A 27,765-nucleotide genomic window follows, 5' to 3' on the forward strand; every position below is an offset into this window, starting at 1 on the left:
AACGGTTCCAAAAATATGTTTTAAGGATGCAGATACTCAATACAGAGGGATTATTATAAATAATCAGATAAAGACAAGAAAAGATCAGACCTAGAAGCATGCACATCTTTTATTACGCAGTGTAACTAATTTCCTGTTCCTCACTTTGCAACGTCATTCTTAAAAATCCTAGTAAAATTATCAGGGGTTTTATTACTTCACACACTTAGCCCTAGATATGTTTTATATTAAATTTATAGGAAAAGGTGAAGTTTTTGTCACCTTCCAGATGCTGTTGAATTAACTTCACCCATAACCCCAGCTCACAAGCCAATGGTGAGGGATACTGGGAGGTATAACCAGCAACAACTGAAGCGTCACAGGTTCTTTAGTCCCAGTAGAGAGAACATCTCTTTTGCTTGAGAAAACATTCCTTCGCTTTATAAAGGAAAATGAAATTTTGCACAAACCTCTGCAAGAAGGAATGCTTTTTTCCTGCAGTCATAAGCTATTACAAATATTACGGAGCTGAGTTAGGAATTTCTCATTAGAACAACAGAAAAAGGTACCGTATTTCCCTTCCAATTTATATTGAAACTGAAAATTTGTATTTTCCTAAACTCCATTAATTTCACCCTCTATTTTCTATTTAATTAGACAGCAAAAATATACTTAGTCCTATTTCAGGTACAAAGGGAACAACCTAATGGAATTCCATGTTCTCAGATCTAATGAATGGACATAAAAATGTTTGATGTGCATTGTACACGAGGGGCAGAGAATGTCATGGTATAAATCTGATCTTGGAAATTTTTTGGGAAGGCTTTTATCCCACTTCTACTCAGAAACTGAAAAAATAGTAGTCGAACCATAAAGCTGACAAACGCTTCTAATGTAGGAAATAAAGAACATTACTTGCAAAGTAATGTCTTTGTCTTTGTAGCAAAGACAATAAATATGGTTGATGCAAAAGTTCTACGTTTATGTGGTTAAAACAACCCAAAAAAACTACGTAACAACAGGAAATAAAGCAATGTCAAATAGACTGGGCTACTGAAAAAAAGCACTTCTGGAAGTTGCTGGCTCCCTTTGCTAGTTTTATCAGAAAACAAATCAAACTGGGAAACCAGCTAGCCCCATAATTATAGAGATTTTTTTAAAATTCATAGATAATATAGTATTTTAGTATAACACACAGACTAAATTACACACCATACAGGAAGCAAATGCATGGGTGTGCAAATCTTCAGGGCGGAGTGTAACAAAGCTTTTCAACTGTTTCCTAAGGAGCACATATTCTGCAGACCTCTGGATCCCATCTATTCTAAACAATAAAAAATAAAGTAAGCCATTCACATAATTTTTGCCCTCTTAAGATTATTTGCTTTTAAATTCTACCCTTATACGTTGACTTACATCATCGAGGAGTGGCTGTTTGTAAAAACCAGTGCACCTCTGAAGCTCCTATGCTAACAAAACCAGCTCATACTTGTTCCTTAAAACATTCTTGTTCATTTTTATCCAATCCATCAGTGTGAGCCAGTAGCCATTGGCTCATCTTTACTGCTGATGTTTGGGCTCCAGGTGGTTGCTGGTGGGCAGCAGTGTAAGAAAAGTCCTCCTCCTGCTTTACCCCTTTCTTTATGCTGGCCCTAGTGAGCTCACCACCATCAGCCATATCTCACTGATTAAAGCAGCAGCATAACCCGAAGACAAGGTCAATTTCCACTGGGCCTACAGCATCCTGCTGCCTAAGAGGCACAGTCTCTCGCTCTCAAACTCTTTCTCTCTCCTTTCTTTGCTCCAATTCTGAAAGATGCTTCACAGCTGTTGCTCCGTCATCAGCCCTGCAGGGGAGGTGCTGGATACTCCGTCACAGATGATCTCTTTTCTATACAAACAATATGGGTTTCTCTCAGGATTTATAAGACACCTTCATACAGCAGAAACAGACACGATGGATCCATGGAAAAACAACAGAAAGGCGGCAGCACCCGGAGCATCAGATTCATGCAGGGTTTCGTGCATTTGGCTGCTGCCGGTTTGTAATTCATATTTCTTTAAACGTCAAAACGAATATGACCGTTGCTGTAATTCAGGTACTCCAGAGCTGCTTGCTGAGAAGATATTGCCCTCCCGCTGAGTATCTCCGAAAACTGCTGCAATCAGAAAAGAATAAGCATGAAGAGAAAAACTCTGGGATGAAACACAACCAGGTCAATGGGACAAAACAGATTAGGAATTCCCAGGCCTGGATGGTTACACCTGCATTTAAGGTAGTATATTGAAGAAAGTTACACTTCACAGCAGACAATAGTTAGGAGATAGTCCTCCCAATTCCACTTAATTACTATTAATTATTAAAATAATTTCTTCAAGTTAATATTCCACTGGCTGTAAGCTGTCTCAGAGATCTAAAATAATACATTTGAGAAGTTAGTATGGAAAAAAGGACACAGTGAAAAAGAGACAAATTATCTGTTGGATTGTGCTCTTCTAATATTTGAGAATTTAACTAATGTTGTATCTGCTGTATGTCAAGGATGCTGCAGGGTGAGTGCGCAGCCCAAAAATAATTTCTGTGCTCTTTCCTATTCAAAGTGCTTCTAAAACAAATAAAACTGCATTTCCCCTTTAAGCACACCCAGCATAGGAAGTGGGAGGCATGCTTCTGGTGTTGAAACCAAATTGCACAAAATCCATAAAAAGCCTCAGCTTCCTTTTATGTTTTATTGCACATTTGAAGAATAAACTTTGTGGAAGAGGTGACAAATGCCCCTTTTTGTTCTATTTATCATGTTATATGAATAAATAGGATGAGTTTCTACACAGAGAGCCAAAGATATTGGGGTTCCAGGCATTGTAAACTCTAAATGTCCTTTTCAATGAGATACAGTTGACTATTTTTTCTAAAAATTAAATATCCAACAACATTCAGAAATCTCCCAAACAAATTGGCAAAACATTTCAGGCATTAGTTTACAATACAGTAAATAACTCAAGGCAGCAAAGATATCTCATACTCCTTCCTCCTATATTCCCTATTTCTTCTCTCTGAAGAACGAAATGGGATAGAGCACTTCCTGAGTCTCACGGGACAATGCTTTTCACGTAAAAAACCTACATCTATACAATCCCTAAGGTATAGAACTTGGATTTTTTTTCTTATTAGGGTATGTTTTCATTTTTTTTTAAAGCCAACAGACCAACCTACCTTTTTTCTTGACATCCTGCAAGTGTTGCTTCTTGTCCCTTTTCAACCTATTAAAAAGTTTTAAATTTCTTAAACTCCTTCTTGGGCTTAATTTTAGTGTTGACACTACCTTTTTTATTATTTAATGGAGTTACCTTGTCAGTTTTCTTATTTAATTCTTAATTTTTTTAACCTACTTTTCCATTCCCATGGAAGGCCTAATGTCACTCTCATTCCCTGCCTCATTACAAGAATAAGAATTCATAATTAAAAATGATGATAGGAGTATATGCCTGATACTCCTCAGGGTTACAAACTGAGGCTACTTTTAGCAAAAAGGTGTAATATTTATCAAAAATTAGGCAGGTTACAAAAACATCTATTTTTTTATTGTGAGAATAGACTTGCTTTAACCAGGGCCTTAAAAACTTGGGGAAATCAAATATGGTTGTGATATTTGAAACATATATCAATATGCCCTCCAATCTTGCAGGACTGATCAGTGAACAAATGGAGTCTTTGCTGGCTTTTACCTCGATAAATGAGAAACGACTGAACTGAATCCTTTGGTTCTCTATGGCAGGGGTTTCCAATCTTGGCAACTTTAAGACTTGTGGACTTCAACTTCCAGAATTTCAAGTCTGAAAGTTGCCAAGATTGGAGACCCCTGCTGTATGGAATGAGAGGGATTCCTAGGCCCGTTGTTTGACAACCTGAAGGGCAAGGAGATTTGAGCCATTCCCTCCTAGTCTATCAAAACATTTCAACTCATTTCAGTACAGTAGGAACTTCTTTATCAGCTTTTAAGTTACACATAAGAAGTAAATCTCACTGGAACATCCTTCTGATTAAAAGTATTATACTGAGATCAGTTGTATGGGCTCAAACGGCCTTTCCCACCTTCTTTTAAGACTTAATAACATGAATTAGTATATCTGTACATCTTTGCTTGCAAGCTTTCCCTCTCTGCCTTCTCTGCACCTCTGGTCACATTTCAGAATATAAAGTATTTGTATGGCTCACTTTCCCTGCAAGTCTTTAGGCCTGAGGGACTTTGTCTAGCTAAACATTGCTCGATATATTCCTAACAGCACTTGTAGCCTTTCCCAAACCTACCCATTTTTAGCTTCATTGGAGCGGAGCTGCAGGAGCCCCGGAACAATGGTAGTGTACATTCAGCCACTTGCCATCACGGCGATGCCAGACACGGGTCTCTTCGGACTGCATGGTGCGAGGTCGTCCCTGGCCATCAATATATTGGGTCAAACGGATATAGGCAATACATGCTGCATCATCACCAATAACATGAACATGGGGATTCAGGATGGTAGTGTGGATTGGTTTGTTGTTCTTGGACAGTACTGAGGAGATACAAAAAACAATCAAGATTCTTCTAAACTCACCCAAGAGAAATTGCTTCAGTCAGGAGAGCTTGGTAACCATGTGATCCATCTTCATCTCCTTTGTTGTTTTCTTCCATCTCAATCGGGGATGTAGCATCCACATTTCCCTCTTTTGCAAACATTTTTTCCTAACTTTTCTTTCCCTAATCATAGCAAAGCTGCAATCCACCCAGCATTTCAAACACTTTCTTCATAAATTCTAAAAATATTGCTGTTCTGAATCTAAAGAATTCTTGGAAGGACAAAATTAATGGCTTGATCATTTAATATAATTATATACAATAGAATCCACTTTGCCTCTATGGAATATAACTGAATGAGGAAAATTGTTGAGCAGACAGGGATGAGCAGCAGAAAGAGGAAGGATACAGTAACTTGACCAGCCTAAAGGCTTCCTCCGTCTGCCTTTGGGAAGCTATTAGATGGCGACAGACATTTTTTTGCTCCCACCTGGCTGACAAGAGAGGATTGCCAATCTGTATTGCATAGGTTTCCACCCACCCACATGATGGAGAGCAGGGATATCATTACATTGTATTATTATCCTATTCCCGTAATGGTGAACATATGGCATACGTGTGACAAGTGGCATGTGGAGCAATTTGTTAGGGCACACAAAGTGTTGTCCTGCCATCTGACTTCGGCCTTCATTTTCGACTGTTTTTCACCCTTCAAAGGCTTCAGGGAAGCATCCTGAAGTCTCTGGAAGGGGGGGGGCGTTTTCACCTTCCCCAGGCTCCTAGAAACTCTCTGGAGCCTGGGGAGAGTGAAAAATGGGTCCATCATGCACCAAAAGCAGGGGGAGGGCAGGGGTCACGCATGCATGCACACGAGGGACACATAGTATGGGTGTGGGCACACCCATGCACAACCCCCCCTGTGCTCCCCCCCGCTTTTGGCACACAAAGGTTAGCCATCACTGCCCTATTCCCTACCACCTAGACAAGATACCTCAAATCCTACCAAGAAATGAAATTTGATAGCAAAGCTTTTTGCAAGAAAAGAAAAGCAGTACTTTATGGGGCAATAGTACATTCTTCAAACCAAATGCTACCTTTTAATCTTAAGCACTATGTATCCTTAAACAAACCATAAACAGAATTTTCTATTCAATTGTCCTGAATTGTCCTGAATTTTTAACAAAGAGAACTCTTTTAAAAAGCACTTTTAAAATTTGGTAGTTTTAAGAACAAATCTCAAGAAACCAAAAGGTGTCCATCAAAGTTGGACAAATCCTGTGTTACAGAGGTTTAACTGAGACAGTGGATTCATCCAGAGTGAAGCAATTGTCCTCAAACTGCGCCAAAGTCAATCTGGGTCTCTACAACATATGATGAATGATTTGGGGTATCATAAAAGATCAGGGAGCCTCTCCCTACATAGAATAAGATCTCCCTATAAATATCTCAGTGTGGGGAAAAGGAGAAGAGGTCTTGTTTTCATAGCAGCAGCAGCAGCTCTCAATAAGAACATTTCTTTTTGGTCTTCTTTTCAATCACAGCTTTGTGGGAGGGGGGGAATGGAAGGAAGGTGACAGTAGAAAACCCAAATACAAAAGAACAGTTCTATAACAAATACTTTTCACATGTTTTCTCAGTAACATGGTATTTATCAAGGATGAAGGACTTAATTTTCCCATGATTTTACTTGGCAAGAAATGAAATTTTAGAACTATTTTTTCATTCATAATACTTTTTAAAATGTACCCTGCATCTATCTGTAAGCTACAGTACATATCTACACTAGCATGGAACTCATAATTAGGAAAGAAAATATGTTTTTACCTCTATCCTCCTTCCCCTACAAATAAACTTTAAAGGTATTTAGTACAAATAATCCTATATCTTTCCTTCACAATTTTTACAGTTTTTTCCCCTTAAGGGCGTGTCTGTGATAAATATCACTTTCATGTATGCCTAATCAGAAAATAGAACAAGCCAATCCAGTTTTGAAAATGCTTTAAATATAAAGATTTCCCTCAGCTAGTCAAAATATGGCAGACGATTTGGCAAATTATATCCAATCCCATGAATAAAATAAATGGTTTTAGCAGCTCTTTTGCATCTATTTATCTGCAAATGGGATGGCATTTTTGACTGAGTTTACATCACATCATCAAATTCTGTCCAAGAGCAATTGGCATTTGTTAATTCTGCAGTGAAAGTCAACAAGACCCATGAAGCTTTGGGTTTCCAGGAAAAAAGTTTCTGTTTGAGACTCAGTTCCAGTCAGGCAACCTGAAGTACGAAACTTGATCTCATAATTGAATTTTATTAGTATTAAAAGGACAGCACTGCCATATGTGAACCACAGTGAGAGCTACTGCCTGTCCTGAAAACCCTAAATCAGGGGTGTCCAAACTTGGGAACTTTAAGACTTGTGGACTTCAACTCCCAGAATTCCCCAGCCAGCTGTCTTAAAGTTCCCAAGTTTCGACACCCCTGTCCTAAATGATTTGGGAACTAGAGTCAAACTCAGCAGAATCTCCAGTCACCTACGGTATTTCTCTCTATATCTTCCCGTCAAAGAAGAAGAGAGATATTGTTTGCAAGTCGATGGCCTTCTCACTTCTTCCCCCTTACTCCTGCGGATCTCTGCCTAGGAGGACTTGCCGAGAAGCTGGTCTATTGTTCTTGCTATTTTTAACATTCCATTTCTGAATAGGTTGTAATTTTGCTTTTAACAATAATTCAGTTTTTTCCCCCATGCCAATTGCTGCAAAGAATTTTAATATATATTATTCTGCAAAATGCTCTGAAAATATTGAAGTGTAGCATACATTCCTGAAACAGATGAAATTAAAAATAATTAGAGCACTTTGCTATAATTTTCTACTTTTGTAGTTCACTAAAACATATTCTCCTTATTGTTAAATAATAGAATATGGATGATACTTCTTTTACTGCAAATTGCCAACAGACTTCAGTGGTTGTCCATATAATACTTTTAATTAATATGCATTCTATTTTTATTAAATTAATACATACATGCAATGCATTAGTAAAACATACAAATGAAACCTTTGTTGCAATTAGATATGACCATATTAAAATTGATTTCAGTGAGTTTTGTTCATCACATGTGTGTGCTTATAAAAACAGAGAATGCTGCCTTTTAGGTAGGCAGGAATTTTTCAGGGTTTTAAACATGTTCTTTTTAATTTAATTGTTTAATTTATATGTCACTCATCTCACTGTCCAGGCACTCTGGACAGCTCTTGACCCTTTAGAGCAGGGGTGTCCAACCTTGGCAACTTTAAGCCTTGTGGACTTCAACTCCCAGAATCCCCCTGCATTCCCCAGAATTCCCTAGATACCATTATGTATCCAAACCCTAGTGCTATAAAACAAGATGTTATCAAAAGATAATCACAGAGACAGAAAGCTATAACAAAGTGCACATGCTTTATATGCAAAATTTGGAAGTAAAAGAGAACAAAATAGGGGACATGGAACAGATTTGTCCAATCTCAGAAACAATCTGGGAAAAATGGAGTTAATTTTGGAAGTTATTTATCAAAGTTACAATAGGATTCTTTCTGACAGCTAGTCCCGAGCTGGACATGAATTCCAAGCAATTTCCTACCCACGGAGAGAGGGGAAGAATCATTTTGAATTTGCCAGTTATCTACCACTCACAGTTCTCAAAGTAAAACTTGTGGAAGTCCATCCCCTCCACGAGGTTTCCCAGTGCTTCAGGTTCAAATGAGGTCAGCCCAGGATCACAGATCTTCCTATAACAAATGAAGTAATCTGATCTCATTGGCATCTAATCCTTGAAATCATTTATCAGACAACCGCAACTATTATCACACGTTGTTACTACTGTGCCACTTTGATGCAGGTTTTCCCTATCAAAAAACCCTGAAGCAGCTTCAAATATTAGGATAAAATCATTTATGCTAATTATTTCTTGCTTTAGAGAAAATCTTAACTCTCTCTTGGACTGACAAAATAGATAGAGATTATAGGAAAACAAACCTTGGGGGAAACTGTCCTAGTTCCAAATTCAATATATGGGTTTTACCTGTGGTTCAATTCCAAGTGCATTTATTTATGCACACTTTCTACTCCCATTAGGACTCAATATGCACAGACTCATAATTTCCTCCTATTTAACTATTCATATTTAGATTAAATAACCACTTTTTCAGAAAAAAAATGAACAATATTTTTGTATAGAGCAATTAGTTTGATACAATGAATGAGTGTTGTTTCATGGTTTCAAGATATTGATATTGAAAAGCTGCATTTATTACATGTGTTTCATACTGGTTCTACAGAATCAAAAAAGATTCATCTATGCCTGTTTGGTGTCCTAGTTAAAAAAACACGAGGGCACAATTGACAGTCAGTTATCATCAATAGGTTACAAGTATTTCTGTCTATTAGTTGGCACAAGCTTTCATAGCTTAAGTAACTAATTATAGATAGTCCTCATGTAGCTACAGTTGGGACTGGCAACTTGGTTAAGGAAAACAGTCACTAAGTGAAACTGTAGTTGTGCTTATGATCTGTCTTCAGCCTTCCTTTGCTTTACAGACCTGCAAAAGTTGTAAAAAAAATGCAAGGATTGGTCACAAACTTACTTTTTCATCGCTGTCGTAGTTGTGAGTGGTCACTAAATGAGGACTAACTGTATGGTCATTTTGATACATAAAGGACCTGCATTTCTTCACTTACGTGTACGCTTCAAAGTCTCCATTGTTGATTGCTTCGATCAGCTGCTCTGTTATCTTGATGATTTCTTGCTTACGCACTGAGGACAAGCATAAAAAAGACAATTTGAAAGCACTGGAATTATGAAAACTATGTGGTGAATAAGTCGCTCCTTATCAACAGGGTAACTACTCGCCTTCTTGCAGGGGTAGCTGACTTCTTGCATTCCAGAGAAGCAGCACCATTTGGAGAAGGGGTGGACAAACTATGGCTCCTTTACACCCTGTGGACTTTAACGCCTAGAATTCCTGAGCCAGCATAACATAGCTGGCTCAGGAATTTTGCAAGTTCAAGTCTACAGGGTGTATTTGCTTATCCGATTTGTAAGGATGGAGCCTGCTATTAAAAGGAAAGAACTCAGGAAACAGGCTGCCCCATGCAGGAAGTCAAGGTATTGTAGTGTATCTAAGACATAATCCATATAGAGCAGTAATGTTCCAAGAATCAAGGAACTTGAAGCATCATCTCTGTGATGAGAAAGATTCACCATATGATGCAAATCTGAAGAAATGGGCCCATTACAGATCTATCGTTGGTTTATTATTCCCTCAAAAACTAAGCAATTGTACCAAGAATGTTCTTTTTTTTCCATCCAATAGCCACAACTGGCTTTTCACTAACAGGAATAAATTTAAATTAGATATCATCTGTATAATCACTTTAAAAAAAACCAGACATTACAATTTAGCAGCAAATTCTGAAAGGTTTGTATTCTAGTTATTTTAGGGGCTTGGGTGTTCATGCTATGCAGTTCTTCTGTGTTTCCCTGAAAATAAGACAGAGTCTTATTTCCTTTTGACCCCAAAATAAGCGTTTGGCCTTATTTTCGAGGAGGTCTTATTATTTTTGAGGTGCAGGAGGCAGAGAGCATAGTCACCTCGTGGCTGCTGCTGTGTTGCAATATTTCAGGGTTGGCTTATTTTGAGGGGAGGTCTTATTTTCAGGGGGACAGGGTAGTTTGAGCCACAATTTGTATTTTGTAAACTACCATGGTTCTGTAGAAATTTGGGGTATAGTAACTATGATTTGTATTGCAAACACTAGAAATGTCATCACCATCAATAGGAATGTCTGTGCAATCACCCTGAGGTTGGTGAGACAAAATGCAAATCTATTGGAAGAAGCTTAATTGTGCTTCTACTGGCCCAGATAAGATTATAGTAAGACCATCAGTTCTTTGAAACTTCCAACAAATTATGCAAGCATGGGATTTCAGTTACAGAACTTCAAACACATTAACAAACGAACACACTGATATGTTTTCAGATGCTGCCTCCAATATCTGCTTGGTGGCTTAAATAAAGATTTAATAGCAACTGTTTTTATTCTTGAATAAAGTTGCTGCTTCTCCTGAAAATGTCCCAAGTGTAGTCTCATTCTGCTAGAGCTAGGATTTCATTTGAAGAAACATTTTCATACCTTATTCAATTAGCTTTGTGATTGACTATTATTCCCAGTTTTATGTATGCCACAACTTTTTACCTCGGCTCAAAATTCTAACTCTCCCTATGTAAGGAAATTACTTAAGGCAAAATTTTAAGTGCACACAGTAAGCATATGGTTCGAATTCAGATACCCCCCCAGCTGAGCAATACAGTATATTTAATATCTGTTTCTGATTTCCTCCATGACAGAAATAAATAGCTTCAAAAAACAGGTTCATCTGTAGGCCTTGAATGTTTACAGACATGTCATGTGGATGATAACAGAAGGTACGCTACGCTATTCTTCATTCATGAGCAAAAACAACTCTGCTTTCATTTTTAAAGTCTTCTGAATGATATCCATTGGTACATATTATGCTATGCTCCTCTTACAAAAAAAAAGGCAAATCCATCAAATGCTTTTGTAAAAGCAGATATGTGCATTTTATCTCATGTCTATTAATCTTTTCTGAAATCAGAGAGCAAAATGTCCATGACATCCTTAATCCTTACCAAACTTTTTCCTGGTTCCTTTCCAAGAGTTTGCGTAACTAAGCTGCTTGCTTTTGTGGAAACCTTGAGCTTGAAGCCATGGAATCAAAGCCTAATCATTTGCTTACAGGTCACTCTGTTCCTTTAGCTAATCAATACATTAAACCATTTGTGCTAGAATGGATTAAAAGGCCTATTGTGTTTGTCATTCTATGGGCAGCTAGATCTGAATGGGTGGCACAAATAGAAGGTATGGACGAAGTAGCACTTTCTAAGTTCATATACTGAGCAATACATTATTTTTGGCCAATTGCTACTTTTCTTGTGCTTAGCAGAAATAAAACAACAAACATTGTCAACAGATTGTACAAGTCAGCTACTAAATTGTGCCCAAATAGATTAAACATCTTAACCAATGAGAAAGAAACGTCACATAGTACTTTCCAATAATCTATTTTTTCCTCTTTCCTACTTAACTAACGCATTTTTCCATAGCCCCATGTCACAGTAAACAAAATATATTTATATTCAAATACTTGGATGCAACTTTCCAAGCCTTGGCAACTTGACATTAACAGCAGACACATATCACTATCAGGCCCATAAACTTTCAAATGAAATTCTGCATTTTTCTAGCCAAAATGGCAATAATAATATTTCTGCTGCAACAAATATATTCAGACTTCAGATCTTTCAATGCCTGCTATACGGTCAATAGATTTGTTAGTACTGTGACTTGAACCTGTAGTGGCAACGCAGTCTAAATTTTGGAGACCTGTTCTTGAACACCCTTGAAGCCCTGGCATCTTTTTAATTTCTGTGGAGACTCATATGCAGCTTGGCTACCCGAAATATTGGATTAAGCTCTTTTTTTATGGATTACCTTGGTCATTTTATGTCTGTACAGAAAACAAGTATCCAATGATGGCCTATCAGCCTATCATCAGTCTATCAGCCCACCATCTGCCTTTACTCAGCCTTGAAACAACTTGATTTGAGTATTCCAATACAACCCCAATAAAACCGCAACTCTAGAGGAGTGAGCTTGTTTGGGAGAGCATTCTCTCATGTCTAAGTGTCCCATTTCTAAGCAAATATTTTTTGAACATCTGAGTTTCTATCTTTATCTGCTGGAAAAACATTTTGATCTTTGTTGTTAGAAGGAAGATTCGGTGATGATAAATACTTTATTATGATCTTGCACTGAAGCAAACATGACAGTATAAACAGAAAGCTTTAAAAACCCAGTGGAATGCAGTAATCATCATGGATAATAGACAGTAACATATAAGCTTGTTTTCTGTTGATCATTAGATAAACAAAATAAACAATCTTAATGATTTCAATGAGACTTGCAAAGAACTTTGTGCAGAAGAACAGTTTCTCTTATCATTTAGGACAACGAAGAAAGATGGCCAACTGATTCAGTACCCATCCTATGGCTTGGGCAAGGATGTTCCCATTTCAGCTTACAACTAAATATGCAGGAAGATTCCACGCTTTATCACTGCTTGATAGAGGAAACGGCTACAATTTCTCATATACTTTTGTGCTGTCCCTTCTTCATGGTATGGCAAGCTTACATATAATGCCCTTTGAAAGCCCATTCTAAGCAGCTCAAAGTAGAAGAATACTTTGAGGATAAGTTATCTGATAATTCTAGAACAGATGCTAATTTGCTACGATTGACCGTGTTAACAAATGCTTTACTTTCTTAACATTTTTGTTCACATTTGCATGTACATTTTTGTCTATAACTCTTGGTCAACATGTTCAATTGGTCAATGACTTATCCCAGGCTGAAATGTAAGGGAATGCAGGTAAGTGTGCCACATGACAGTTTTCCAGGGATGGAGATCACTTAGTGATGAACAGTTCTACTCTCCTAACTAATTAATTCAAGCAGAAAGTGGTAACTGCTACAGGAGGATAGGGAAGAAAGGTAGGAATAGAAAAATAAGAAGGGGGAGTGTTAAATAAGGGATGTAAAGCACTACTACTATTTCTCTACCTGCTACTGCTGCTAATTAACAGCTAACTTACATGATAGACTGTTAAATGCAAATGGGACTACTGGAGTTAGGACAGGCTCCGACTGAGCACGATCCAACTCCACTGTTTGCCCTGGGCTATCCCAGGCAAGAAGCTTCTCTTCATAAGACAGTGTGGCAGTAGCTGCAAAACAAACGCAAGCATTAAAATTAAAGTAAAAGCAGAAAGCAGGATAAGAATTGCACTGAAAATACAAATCCACACCCATTCACATACGACAAAATCCCAGAGCACCTACTGCTCCTGGATAAAAGCAGCTCCAGGGCCATTCTTTGATGGATTTCTGGAACACCTTCCCCACTGAAGAGACACTGCAAGTATCTTTTCAAAGAGATCCACTCTTTTGATGCACTGACTCTGAGACACTCCAATTATTTGGAATTTTTAAAAATGCCAATTTCAGCAAGGAAAGTGTCAGATTCAGCAAGGAAAGCAAGGAAAGTGTCAATATTTTCTTATTAAACCAATCTATAAGTTGGAGAGGGCATTGTAAGAAGGCCAGATCATTACATCCCTGCCTCATGTAACAATTTTTGAGTGAGCAATTCGACTGAACTTCAGTAGTTTGGGGATCTGATCAAGGCTACTTTGAGTGTCATGGAAGAAAAGTGAGTTACAAATGCAGCAAGCATAAAGCCACTCTTCTAATTTGATTAGATGCTTCCTCTGTCCTAAGCAAAGATAGAAAAATACTAAGTGCCCACTAAGCAACTCTCCGTGCTTTTCCCATCTCATTTTCATGCTAGAAACAAACAATCTCCTGTCTTCACAACTGCCACATTTGGGACTGCCTGACTGAGAAAGCAGATTGACCAAACAGGTTTTCATGTATCTCTGTTCCTTTCATTCCTCTTAATACCTCTTAGTATCTACTTCACTATCTACTTCTATTACTTTTTGATTTCACCAAAAATCTCTACAGAATGACAGCCAAATACTAAGCCACCTTTTACATTAAAAAACGGTTTGCTCACTTTGCTATCCCTATATGCACTTTGATGGCTGCAAAACCAGACAAGAACAAGAATATACCTAGTGAATTATACGTATATACTTCATTTTTTGTGAAAATGGGCCCATTTTTCACAAAAAACAGGGTGTGCAGAGAGTTTGTAAGGCCTGCAGAGTGATCCTAAGGGCTTGGAAGGCCGGGCCCTTTTTCACCTGTTTTTGCCCCCTCCCCCCCCCTCCCAGCAGCACTTTGCAGGCCTCCTAAACCCTCCACACCTCTTAAAATTGCCAACCAAATAAATACTGGTCTAGTGGTTATGTTTCTGGAGGCAGAAACAAAAGATTGACAGTATAGAAACTGTCTTTGATAAATTAAGCTTAGTCAGGTTAGAAGTTGGGCAAATAAATTTAAAAATCACTTCACTTTTTTGATTCTTGAGTCTTGGGAGTTTCCTGTTTAAGTTCCTGAAGTAAAAGCCTTGAAAGATCAAACATGGTGCCTTTTGATAATTATGTAAAGTGAAACTAAGAAATTCTCTCAACTTAGGTCTCATTTTTAATTATCCTACAGAGAGGCAATTCACAAGTACAATGTGAAGATGATGCTTCCCCAAATGCGGTAACACTGCCTTCCACCACCACACACTCTTCATAAGGGGAGAAATGGCTCCTGTGCCAGGCATCCCATGAGCCATTTTTTCGCCTTAAAAACAGTAATAACACCTTCATTATACCCAGTGAATTTGCCCATCACTTCATATTTTTTAATATCATATAATAATATAGCCACTTATTGTGACTTTACTAATGTAGCTCAATGTACAGCGCATTACAGTGGCCAAGACGGATAGGTAAGCACTGTCGAAGATGACCTTCTCAGAAATGAGTAATGTAGACAACAATTCCCAGGTGTGTTTCAATGCTGCTGTTTCAGGAGGCGTGCACCTTGTTCAAAACAGGCTGACCCTCAATCTAGTCTTCTGTTTACACATAAAGGATTTTGGTCACTTGGAGTGACCCGTGAAATATTACGAGCTCTGTGTGCTGCCCACTCCCCACACCCTACCACTTTTTCAAAAGACAAGAGAAAACAAGGCAAACAAGCAATTAGTACAACCTTGTTACCATTAGAGGGCAGCAATGCATTTGCACTTTTCCCTGTGCTGCCATCCTGTGGTCATCCAGATTTTTGCATTGGAGTTATGACTGGAGATGTGATTCCACAAGTGAGGAGGGGCCTGCCTTGATAGATAAGCAGGAAAGGTTTGATGTATGAACTCTCCAGAAACATCACACCACACAGAACAATGGAAGTACTCTCCTTCTTCAATTCTAGTCAGTCAGTTGAGGTCAGTTTAAAGGACTCATTATGACTTGCTGTAAATAATGGAAATTAATGTTTGCCTACTGTGGCAGCTTGAACTGTGAATAGTTCATCTTGTAGTTTTTACACATTGCATAGAAATACTGCAAATCTGTTTTCCCAGAAACTACTAGCAAGATTCAATAAGATTCCTAAATAGTTAAATATAAGAAATGAGAACAATGAAGAGGTTGTTTACATACGTACAGAAGTGTGTGTGTGTGTGTTTTCTTAACCATCACTATTCTTTTGCCTCCTGTGCTTTTGTGTTAAATGTCTTTAACAATTGTAAAGCACCCAGAGTTGCTGGAAGTCAGGCGATGTGCAAATTTAATAAATAACAATATCTCAGGTCCTTGGGAAGGACTCAATAGGAAGATAAAAATGTCAAACCCAGTTTAAACATCTGACTGACTGTGCAACCAACCACAATAATAATATGCCCAGTCAGTAAACCAGCAAATCCAGAAGACAGAAATTACAATGTCTTATTCCTTTAAAGGGGGTCAATCCACTTTTTTATGCACAGAGGGTGGCATGGAAAAAAGCTGCTTTGCCAATGACCCTGCAATCTCTTCTCTATTTGCTATTAAGATGTATGTACCTTTCAAATCTTCATCTTCAGTTGTGGTATTGCAGCTCTCTGTAGAACCCTGCAAAATAGAAACATCAGCATTCACAAGACAAGTAGACTTCTTCAAGAAAAGCATACAAGAAGGAAAAAATGGACATTTGGTAACTTTCAGTCATTTGATGCAGTATTACTCTAAATACTATCTTGAAATTCCACAACTAATTTTTTATTGTCCCTTTCCTCATTACACTGGCCTCTCAACATCTCCAAGCCACAGTATTGTTTAAATTACAGATAAATTATGGAGTGTTTTCTGTAATCTTAGATTTTGATTTCTTTTAAAAAAAGCTACTACAAGCTACTACAAGCTATTACTACAAATATGGGATAACTCTCAGGCTCAAATGGAACAAAGTTCACAATTAAAAGAAAGCTTACAATAATAAAAGAAAACATGGTCAGGAAGAGAAGTTATATTGAAACTGCATATGATGAGAAACACCTTACCTAATTTGTAATTTGTAGGAAAAGTTGTACACGCATCAAAATGCGGTATAAGAAAATGTTCAATAAGTTTTGTATTTGTTTGTGTTATATTTTCTGTATCAAAAACGGCAAGGAGAAATCTCTGAATGAAATGTTCAAATCATCCATAAATATAGGTATATTTAAAAATAAAATGGATTTTTTGAATGTCAGCTATCTAATAAATGAAGTAAGGCAGTTAGACAGCATAGGGCTCAGGGAAAACTTGATGAACATCTCTTCTAGCAGGTTTATACAAGTAATTAAGTATGACTTTGGCTGATGTAAATCCTATATAACACATGCAACTTCAAAGGATAAGGAAGAGGCCAGTTTGGAATTACGGAGGTCTTTTGTGAACTTCACCTTACCTTTATGCCATCATTAGCATTGTGGACAACCGTAGTTTGTGGTTCCTAATTGAAAGAGGATAGAAATAAAGAATCAGATTCTAGTTCAAAGCATGTTTCCTTCTCTGTGCAGTATCTGTTGGGAAAGCAAAATAACAAACAAGAACAAAGCACAAGATTTCTATCTTGAGGATGGTATGAGCGGATAACAGATATACACAGACCACTCCCTGGGAGAGCCCAAAAATTCTTCAAAAAGACCCACTAACACCTACATTTTCTAGGAGACAAAGCCACATGTATTTCTCCATATTCTAAAAATCTATACATTTCATCTGAAAGCTCATTACAGCTACCAAGAAAAAAGTTTGGGCAAAGTGTTGTAATTCATTAAATAAAAGAAAATGTCCACTTAAAATTTTGCTCAGAATAAAGAGGCACAACATGTGGCTTTGTCTCCATCTCTTCCCCACAGAGCTTTCTGCCATTATTTCTCTCTCTACAGGGACATTCATAATTTCCCAAGCAATGGGCGACAAAGGCACCCATATATGCTACAGCAGAGAACTACACAGAAAATAGGCAAAATCTCACGTCAGATTCAAATGGAGTTGCCAAGATGGGATGACTTCAAGGCAAAGAGAAGACAGCTAAGTAACTTAAAAGCAACTCTTTTAAAGCCAGTGCATTATGGGACACACTGTGTGTGTGTGTGGGAAATCAAATTATGAAATATCCCAAGAGGGGAAAAAGCATTACAGAGAATGAAAAGCAACTATCCAGTCTCTAAGAATCCCACTAACTTCTTACACTGGCCCTCATTCCTAATTATTATGGAGAGGCTTGTCCTTATCCAGTTTTGTTCCCCTGGGACCCTCAGGTGCCCCCTCGTCAGCAGTATGACTCGGGGCCATAATGCTCTCACGTTTCCCCATCAGACCCTGCATAAAGCTATCACTCAATTTTTAAGGACAACCAGCAGAAGGGCCTTTCCACTGCCTTACGGAATGGGTGGCCCTCGGCAAGAGTGTTAGTGGGGAGTAGCGAAAAACCCTGTGCAAATCATATCACAGAAGAGTTTTCCATTCCTTCCTTCCTTGGAGACTGGATACTGATGGTCACTCTGCTTCCGCCTTCTTCGGTCTGGCCAAGCTGCAGGACCCACGTACAGACACCGAGCACTTTGTACCTCCAACTGGCAAGGAAGTTGGGATAATGGTTGGGCGTGCAGACAGAACTAAGCCAAAACAAAAGAGCAACACAGGCAGCATTCTGGCCAAGGGGAAGGACCAAAAATGAAACAAGGAGAAAGAAACGGTTGGGAAAGATACCATGGACATCTGCACTGGGGGTGTTTCTTTTGCTGGGCTTACTACACTGGCTTTGTTGTTGGTCTGTGGCTAAGACAGAAAAACAGATGGTTTAGTTTTAGCTCTGCCCCCCTTGGGCAGTAATCATAACAGCATGACATTGATTGCTAAAAATCAGTTCAGCCCCTTCCCAAATCAACCCTAGGAGAGAAGAGAGCTGGAGGACGACAACAAGCACAACTTTATTTATCACCTCCCACAGATCATGCCAGAAAGTTAGACAGGATGGGGAATAGGAAGGAGCAGGAGATGGAAAATGACGGTTGGCTCAAAGTCTATGGAGGAAAATGAGTGCCCCAGACAGACTTAAATCAAACAATGGGTGAAGGAATTAAGAAAAAGGAACATATTTAGATGAAGCGCAGTCAGCTGGGCAGATCCAGATGTGCACTTTGTAAGAAGGCACCTTCAGGTTCACCTGCAAGACTTAATACCAAAAAAGGAGGTTTCATTGCTCAGCGGAAAGTTACAGAACAAATTTGCATTGCACCAGCCTGTAACCAGCCCGAAAGCCTGTTGCATTCAGTAGAACTAAGTGGTTCTAGCCCCATCGAGGGCTGGACTACAGGAATCACAAACATCTCCTTACAATACCTATAATAAATGCATGACAAAATAACACCCTCTAAGTAAAATGTAATGGGCAAAAAAGCATCGTGCTCTTTTTGGGGGACTGGGATGTGTGTGCTGTGACAGAATCAAGGTTCTTCCAGATCTTCTTCTTTGCAACTGTACATTTCAAGAGGTACCAAGGCCAACTCCCCACTGTAAAACTTTTCAAATACAGTGACATAAAAACCAATATTGTTATGAATTTCTCAAATATTTAAGAGCAGTGCTATGAATAGTAATAATGTAAAACAGAAAAAACAATGCCCTCTACAGTTAGTCCTCACTTAAATACCCATAATTAGAATCAGAATTTTCACCCCGGAGAAAACAGTCATTAGGCGAAACGGCATGCGGCCATACTGCTTAACAACACCAGTTCCTCATTGGAGCTGTTGGTGAGGCATTAATGCCTGCTTCTCCTTCCCTGCACAAACTGATGGCTCCATCCTGTTGTCTCTTCCCTTCCCCAAATGAGGTTCTCCCGCTTTGCCTTGCTTGCCTCTGCTTCAACTCCCCCACTTATCTCCCTTTCCCCACCATCTCTGCCCTTTTGGCTGCCCTGCACTCCACTACTAAAAGCAAGGAAGGACCCCAGCCAGGTGTGCTTCAGCAGGACCAGAGGAAGAAGACAGTGAAGGTTGGCAGGGGGAAGGGGCCCAAGGCTGAAGATTAAACGAGTGGGGGTAGTTACACAATCAGGCGGGCAACCAAGCACCAGCATTTTGATTTGACAGCACTACAATGGCCACAGCCTCAAGGACTAGTCTTAATTAACATTTGTTCAACACTGTCATAGTTTTGAATGGTCTCTAAGCAAATGATTGTTAAGCAAGAACTACCTATAGAAAATAAACACATTTGTTCCTGCAGTATTACGAAAGGAACAGGGAGGACAGAGGATGCATGGGACCTGACCTCTCAAATCTGCAACCTTTCCAAATAACTGCCTCCCCTTGAAGAACCAAACCTAGAAAAGGCTAATGAGGTTAATCAGAAGTAGTGATGATAGTGGATTGGCCCTGATCTGTAGAAATGCCAGTTTGTTGACCAAATGCTCCATCCAACAATTTGCTGGTTCTGTTCACATCTTCTGTATTTTTAAAAAAAATTGTGTTGCATGTTGTTACTTCTCTCTTCATCACAAAATCCAGTCCTACTACTATAGCCTGTTGTTATTGCAATTGCTGCTACTCTAATGGACGTACATAACAATGACAGGGCTTAGGAAGAATATAAAGTGCAATAGTGTGCATGTGTGTGTGCTTGAGCCAAGGTGGCGCAGTGGTTAAATGCAGCACTGCAGGCTACTGCTAGATCAGCAGGTCAGCGGTTCAAATCTCACCGGCTCAGGGTTGACTCAGCCTTCCATCCTTCCGAGGTGGGTAAAATGAGGACCCAGATTGTTGGGGGCAATATGCTGACTCTCTGTAAACCGCTTAGAGAGGCCTGAAAGGCCTATGAAGCGGTATATAAGTCTACTGCTATTGCTATTGCTATTGAATAAGTTTACAAATTTGTGCTATTTTTAAATATTGATATCTTTGCACACTTTTTTACCATTATCACCTATTTTGGAATGCATCACAACTTCTCAAAAAGTATGCTCTACCACCTGTGGACTTGATCACAACCTATTCTGAGTACGAGCTCCCAAAGACCAGGGACTGGGTATGATCTGAGACCTTAAGCCATTCCTTGACCCAGTCATCCTGGACTACTCTATCCATTAAAATCCATTGTTACATTGATAATGTTTTTATAATTTGCTTTGATTACAGCTTTAATATATTTAATGTATTTCAAATATTTGGAGGGGAGAGTTAGCACAACTGGACTGAACAAAACTATTTTTTCCCTGCAAGTTATATTAACATCTACTGATCATGCAACAATCTATTAACTGATGTAGATGATTTACTGATACGGGTCACTTTTTCAGGTCTTCGATGTAACAAAAGATTTGATTGGACATTGACTACAAATAGTTGCATTTCAGCTTCTTGTAAAAATATTCCTTGCAACTCTGCTGAAATGGTAAATGATAATGCATCAGTTGTCTCTGAAATGTCTGTAGAAATGTATGTTAGCAAACTTCATTACGTTAATAGTATTTTTAATAGTTTGTTTCATAAACTCTAAGTTCTAGCTTTGTTTCACAGGATACACAAATTAAAATCTAATTATTAAAAGCAAATGCCAGATTTATTTTCCCCGCAACATTAACCGTGAATAGGGATTATTTCCATAGAAATTCATTTATCACCTTTGGAAGATATGACATCACAAAGTGTCAGAATCCCTGGCACAGATATAAAAAGGAGATCCATTTTTTTTTTTTTTTGCCTGCATTCGGGAAAACCTTCAAAATGTGGAAGGGTCTGGAGAGATCTAGGAGAGAATGAGCCCCGTGGAAGGTTTTCATATGATAAGTGAGCTATATTGCATACCTCCAGTGGTGGGTTCCTCTCCCCGTCGCTATCGGTATGCTACTCACGGGGCCGGGCATCCTATTCGTGCACGCGCACTGTGCACGCATGCACACTCCACCGCCCTTGTGACACCCAGCTGCTTGTTGGAGGTTGCGCAGGCACCACACACTGTGCATGTGTGTGCAATTGGCTGATTGCTTTAAAAACAGGTATAGAATGAGGACGGGCAAGTGGGCCAAACCGGCCACCATACCGGTATGCTATCAGCTGCTTCCGGCTACTACAGGTACAGCCATACCAGGTCGTACCGGCCAGAACCCACCACTGCATACCTCCAAACTGATCTGAAAGGGAGTCTTTCTATACAGAATGAATGAAGGAACAAATGTGTCTATGAACACAGGCATCCTATATCACTTTATGCCCCCCTATCCAAAATAAAATTCTGCAATCTAACCCAGCATCCCTTGCTTAGCTAGAAGGCTGCCTCTTCCTTCTCTAATCTCAATAAAGTAGCACCCTCCATTTCTTGGCTTAGAGAGTATTGGAAAATAAATGTAAAAAGAAAAAAAATCAAGGTAAGCTTGGGTGTTTAAAAAGCATGACTGCATGCAAAACAGTGTTTAAGAAGAAGTCTCTATTCTGCATTGATCCCACCATATCTAAAAAATAGTGAGTCCAGATGAGAGATGCTAGAATGGCAAGGAGCTTGAAAGAAAAACTTACAAGGAATGATTGGAAATGTTGGGTACCTAATGGGTATGTTTACCTGGGAAAATCTTACTGTCTTTGCACCATTTCAAGCATTGTGGATTTCTACATGAATGTGAGCTCTGCTATGTCTAAAGCAGTCAAACACTTGGCCCACGAGCCGGATGAGTCACACACTGGCCAATATGTCATGTGATGCTGCCGTGACGATGTGAGTTTGACACCCCTGGTCTAGAGCATTTTCCTCCCTCATAAACCTGCATGAACTGAAATGTGAGATCTAATTAAGTTTTAACATTAGGTAATAGTATTGAACATTAGTAAACAAAGATGGTATGAATGCTTTCATTAGTACCACAATCAAATCACATAAAATATTTATATATTGCTTAGAGCAGAAATTGGGCAGGCAGACATCTATCTGTCTTTGAAGCAACTATCAGATAACCATTTTAACGGCAGCAGACAAGAAATCAACCTCAGAGTGAGTAACAGATTTTGGTAGTCTTTGACTTACAGCCATTCATTTAGTGAAGTTTGAAGTTAAGACAGCACTGAAAAGTGACTTATGACTGCTGCATCATCCCCATGTCATGTGATCAAAATTCAGGCGCTTGGCAACTGGAACATTTATGATGGCTGCAGTGTCCTGGGGTCCAAATGGTCATCTTTTGTGACCTTCTGACAAGCAAAGTCAATGGGGAAACCAGATTTGTTTTAACAATCATGTTATTAACTTAACAACCGCAGAGATTCACTTAATGGTGGCAGGAAAGGTCATAAAATGGGGTGAAACTCATTTAACGACCAGGTTGCTTAGCAACAGAAATGTTGGGCTTAATTCTGGTTGCAAGTCAAAGACTACCGATACAGCAATTGATCATAAACATGAATGCTAGGCAGTAATGCCAACAGCATAGGGCCAGAAAAGATTCCCCTATCATTATAAGGAGAGAAAGTCTGAGAATCCATTTAGCATTCTCATCCTATTGATATTTTTACCATTGGGCACAAAACTGATGCCTGATTCAGTGGTGGGTTCCTCTCCCCATTGCTACCGGTACGCTGCGCATGGGGCTGGGCATCCTGGTCATACAGGCACGCTGCACACACATGCGCACTCCACTGCTCCTGCAACACCCAGCTGCTTGTCAGAGGTCGCGCAGGCGCCGCAAGCTGTGCGTGCATGCACAATTGGCCGGTTGCTTTAAAACCAGGTATGGAATGCAGGCGGGTGAGTGGGCCAAATGAGCAACTGTACTGGTATGGTGGCCACTGATCCCAGTTATTACTGGTATGGCCATACCGGGCCATACCCAGCGGAACCCACCACTGGCCTGATTGCTGTATATCCTACTCTTGTGAAATATATGTAATGTACAAGACTGTGTCCTTAATTCAAACCTCCTGGTAGAAAGTAATAGCTGCCGAAAGATCAACGTCTTTAAGACGTTTCTGGCTGTAAGATGATTTTTTTTAAGTACCGAGAAGTTCCTAGGAAACCTATAAGCAAGAAGATTAAAGGTAACTTTATTCATATCCTATTTAAACTGCAACCTGCTGGTTTATTGCATAGACAGTAACTGTGACTCTAGCAACAGATCTCTAGATGATTTGCAATAGATTGGCAAATTATTCTGTTACCCAAACATTTAACAGGAAAAAGTAGGTTTCAACTTACCCCAAATATGTAATGAACAGCTCATCAAAACTTTTTGAGTGTGCCTGTCAAAATGGCTATGAATTCTATGCATTCCTGGTACTCAAAATAAATTCCTGGACATAGAATTCTTTTCATCTAAATACATGCCCTTTGTGCCTTCAAGGTTTTAGTTGAAACACAAAGTAGACAGTGAAAGTGTGAAATGGGATCATCTCTGTGTGAAGCTAGTAGAACATCTTAATTAATTTTAATGTCTAAGCATCTTAATCCCTTAAAGCATGCAATGCTCAGTTGCATCAAGTCATAAAGGTCTCCCAAATACACTTTATTGGTGAGCTGTCACTAAAAGATTAAAAATATGGCCAGGATTCCATCTGAACAACTCAACTGTTATAGCTGATGCCACTACGACTCACTGCTATCAGATGGAATAAATCTTATAAAATGTGATAGAAGATACTTTTTTGGGGTCCTTGGTGCTCTCTGAGCTTGGTTGTTTTCTTGCAGACATTTCATAATAAAACTAGATAGCATGGTGCAAGATATTGTGCACAATGCAACTTACTTTTGATGGCTGTATTTCTACCAAGATTGTACTGTCACTGTCAAAAATTGTGAGTGTCGCCAATATTTATGTCATTTGTTCTCAATTCCTCTGTCATGTTAGAAAGATCTGGTAGGAAAGGATAGAACAGTCTGCCTTGTCAGGTATGTTTATCATGGGCAGTTTCTAATATTTAGTTTAGTTAGATTTAGTTAGTGCCAATAAAAGGAACATAAAATATGCTGCTCATATTCTCTGTCAGGCATTTAGCAAAACAAGCCATTAAGTACCCTTCCATGACAAAGAAAAGGCAGATGAATGCAGTTCAGGATAGCACTGCCTCTCTTTAAACAGATGGAGAGTAAATGCTCTGTATTTCATCCAGCCTTGGGCTAGTAATTTGCCTATAATGAACACATAAAGCCTTCAAATCTTGTCCTGAAATGCCATGTCATAGGCTGTTCAATTAGAATCCCCTGTCTGATATAGAAAATTATCTGCTAAAATTGTTAGCTTTGTTGTTTGTGGCTTAGTCACAGGCTTATGAGATGGGAGGCTATATAAATCAGATAAACAAAAAAATAAAAAGACTCAGTCCCTGAAAGAAAAAGTTGCCCAGAGTCCATCCACTTGTTTCTAACTACAAGTTACAAATATGGTTAGTAATCTTTTTTTTTTAAAGGAGTAGAATCCTCCAAAAGGAACCCACATGCAGTCCTGGAATTCTTTTATGAATAAATTACATAGATAGACAAGAGTTGGGCCAAGGAGTAAGAAGGGTACAGCAAATTATCTTTTTGCCAACTATCCGATAGGGCCACCTTATCATAACTTTGATGCGCATTTTGGAGCCACTGATTGAGATTCAGCCTTCTAGGTTTGGAGAACAATCTAGATATTCTACTGGTGATGCGGCTGTAGGACAAACGTTAAAACCAAAGCTGCTCTAGTCCCTTGGAAAGTGACCCCTAAGAGGTGAAGGATGAAAAATAAGATTTCAAGTTTTTGCTTATAACCTTGATGAAAGGTAAGTGTGCATGCTCAAAGAGCTCGTTCAGCCATATAAATCTTGAAATAAAAACAGCAACCAGCTTCTCCCTTTGCTAGTTGCATTTGTTACAGGCTACACTGGACTCTGGAAGGACTACTGTGGCTTGATTTTGTGACCATATTTCTTGATCACTTAGTGGCTGCATTACTCATGGCCACACCTAGGCATTACAAACTGACAAAAGCCAGCAAGTGCGGTAGTGTTAAATAGTTAAGATGGGACTCACAATACAATACTAGGGAAAGGGATACAACCAAAATTTAAACTTTGATAGCATTTCTAAAATTATTAGTTTTACTCAAGGCTCATAAAAATTGTTAGCCTGAAAATCGGCTACCAGACCCTTTCTTAATGAGTTTGCATTCTTAATGACAGAGTTTTCATTTTGAACTTTATGATACTAGTTCCTTTAAAACGATGTGTGTTTTCATTCTTGAATTCACCTTTAACCATATTTTTTTTCTATTCTGATGTTGAGAGTGAGAAAAATTATTAGCACTTCTTACAGTAAAGACATCAAATATTTTAGGAACTGAGAATCATTCTCAAGGGCTGAATCTCTAAAGTAAAGGCCAATTAGGAATTATAATACTGTCCCCTGTCTTGCCTTTGTGCAAGGAGGGTGTTTAGTTAAGTGCTAACCCCACATGTCATTTATGCTTCAACATCAGGTATTGTGTCATATCAGACATATCTGACATTTCTGATATATCAGAAAGGTGCATAAGAAAAAAGAGAGATTAAAATAATCACACAAGATCACAAAAAAAAAATCTTTATCAATAAAAGGTACTTTGCTCTGCCGTCACTAAGTAATGGGTGATAAATACAGACTGAGAATGATTTTCTCTTGAAATAGTCCACTGTTTGATGTGGCTTGCTTTTAAAATACCTGCTATCTTGCAAGGATCCAAAATACTCAGATAATACAAAGCAACAATGTTGATTTCATCCAAATTGAGCCTCAAAGAGGCAAGGGCTTTAGCATCAAAAATGACATAGAATAAAAGATGTGTCTCTTCACATCTGATTGTATTACGTATCCAACACATCCCAGGGAAAATACACATTCATATGAAGAAAAAGTGAATGGGAAGAATGATGGACTTTGATTAATGCCAACTAAAGTTTGCATTAATGCCAACCTTATAATTTTGAAATTTGATGGGAAAGAAGAAGAAGAAGAGAGATATGAGAATGGTTGAGTTCCACGAGATGTTTGTTTAAAATTCTTGGAAGAGTAGTGGATGATAGCTGTGAACTTCCAATAGTGTTACACCCACATACCGGAAAAGACTGTTCAAACTGGAGCAGGGCAATTTACCAATAAGGATGTTTCAAGTAGCACTGCCCATTACAGCATTTCTGCAACAAAACAACCTTGACACCAAAGAGCAGGCAGAGTAATAGCATGTGGGAGACTGTTTCTTGCTCAGTACCCACTTTTTGTGGGAACATGAGCTTTTGGAAGTGCAAGATGTCTCTCCATTCAACCAACCGCCTCCCCTTGCCCAAACATGCTATGTGAGGTGATGAGCACAAGCTGGACGTGCATGGCATGAGAATGGTGGTTAAACAGGATTACAGGCAGTTTATGGGAGGAGCTCACCATCAAATGCACGCTGGAGCTTGACTTCCTTTTCTGGACACACCATTGAAAGGAGGAAAGAGAAGGAAAGAAGAGATGAGAAGAGAAGCAAAGAAAATGTTGGCACTTATGCATCAGCAGAGCCCTGCTGCCAATCATGTTCCTTTAAGAAAGGAACCAAATGCCACAAATATGAGCTCATGACAGTCAGCAGTTATATTATAGTACTAGAAACCCGGATATAAAAAATTCCAAGCGTAGCAAAATGGCAAATGATGTAGCCAGTGTGACGCAGGAGAGGCTGAAATCAGAGGGCCATTGGTTTTCAAATTGTGTCCAATTGTTGGGAGGGTTGTTTACCAACAAATTATTAAGATGATACAATGTCTATCAAAAAGTATTTTATTCAATATCTACCTATAAAAATGTTTTTATTGTATTGATTCATGAACACTAATATTTGACCTAAGGAATTTTGAATCTTCTATATTCAAGTAACTAGTTCCTGACAGGTATATAGCAATCATGTATCGTCTCACTCAAATGAGGTAGGCTTGATTATTGGAATGAGCGAGAAGGTATCTGTGGTGACAATTATGAGTTTGTTTTATAATTCCAAGATAAATACAAACCTATACACAGATCTTGAAAGCACATGAGACCATGTGAAAAAGATCCATTCAGCATTTTACATTTAGCCACTACTCTATAAAATAGTTCTTACTAATTTTAACTAATTTTATTAACCAGTTAGCTGAGGTGTGCAGGAAACA

At 38.8% G+C, this 27,765-nt stretch overlaps 1 protein-coding gene across 21 annotated transcripts in view; it reads right to left on the reverse strand.

The window, feature by feature from the left end:
* The window catches only part of CAMK2G (calcium/calmodulin dependent protein kinase II gamma), a 191,982-nt gene continuing 164,217 nt past the window's right edge, over positions 1-27,765 (reverse strand). For 3 of the 21 annotated variants that reach the window (XM_087702260.1, XM_014060443.2, XM_014060417.2), the window contains 8 exons: positions 18,356-18,424; positions 17,046-17,090; positions 16,180-16,228; positions 13,253-13,384; positions 9,258-9,333; positions 8,214-8,308; positions 4,289-4,533; positions 1-2,138 (listed from right to left, as the gene is read on the reverse strand). In XM_087702260.1, the coding sequence (XP_087558386.1) occupies positions 4,301-4,533; positions 8,214-8,308; positions 9,258-9,333; positions 13,253-13,384; positions 16,180-16,228; positions 17,046-17,090; positions 18,356-18,424 (699 nt within the window). In that variant the 3' untranslated portion in view covers positions 1-2,138; positions 4,289-4,300. Of the gene's footprint in view, positions 2,139-4,288; positions 4,534-8,213; positions 8,309-9,257; positions 9,334-13,252; positions 13,385-16,179; positions 16,229-17,045; positions 17,091-18,355; positions 18,425-27,013; positions 27,047-27,765 lie in introns of all 21 variants that reach the window. The other 18 variants (XM_087702261.1, XM_014060467.2, XM_014060434.2 and 15 more) reach the window with 7 other exon arrangements.

The sequence above is a fragment of the Thamnophis sirtalis genome, unplaced genomic scaffold (genome assembly GCF_051295495.1).
Source record: "Thamnophis sirtalis isolate CommonGarterSnake01/CBP01778 unplaced genomic scaffold, rThaSir2_p1.2 scaffold_15, whole genome shotgun sequence".
Taxonomy (NCBI): Eukaryota; Metazoa; Chordata; class Lepidosauria; order Squamata; family Natricidae; genus Thamnophis; species Thamnophis sirtalis.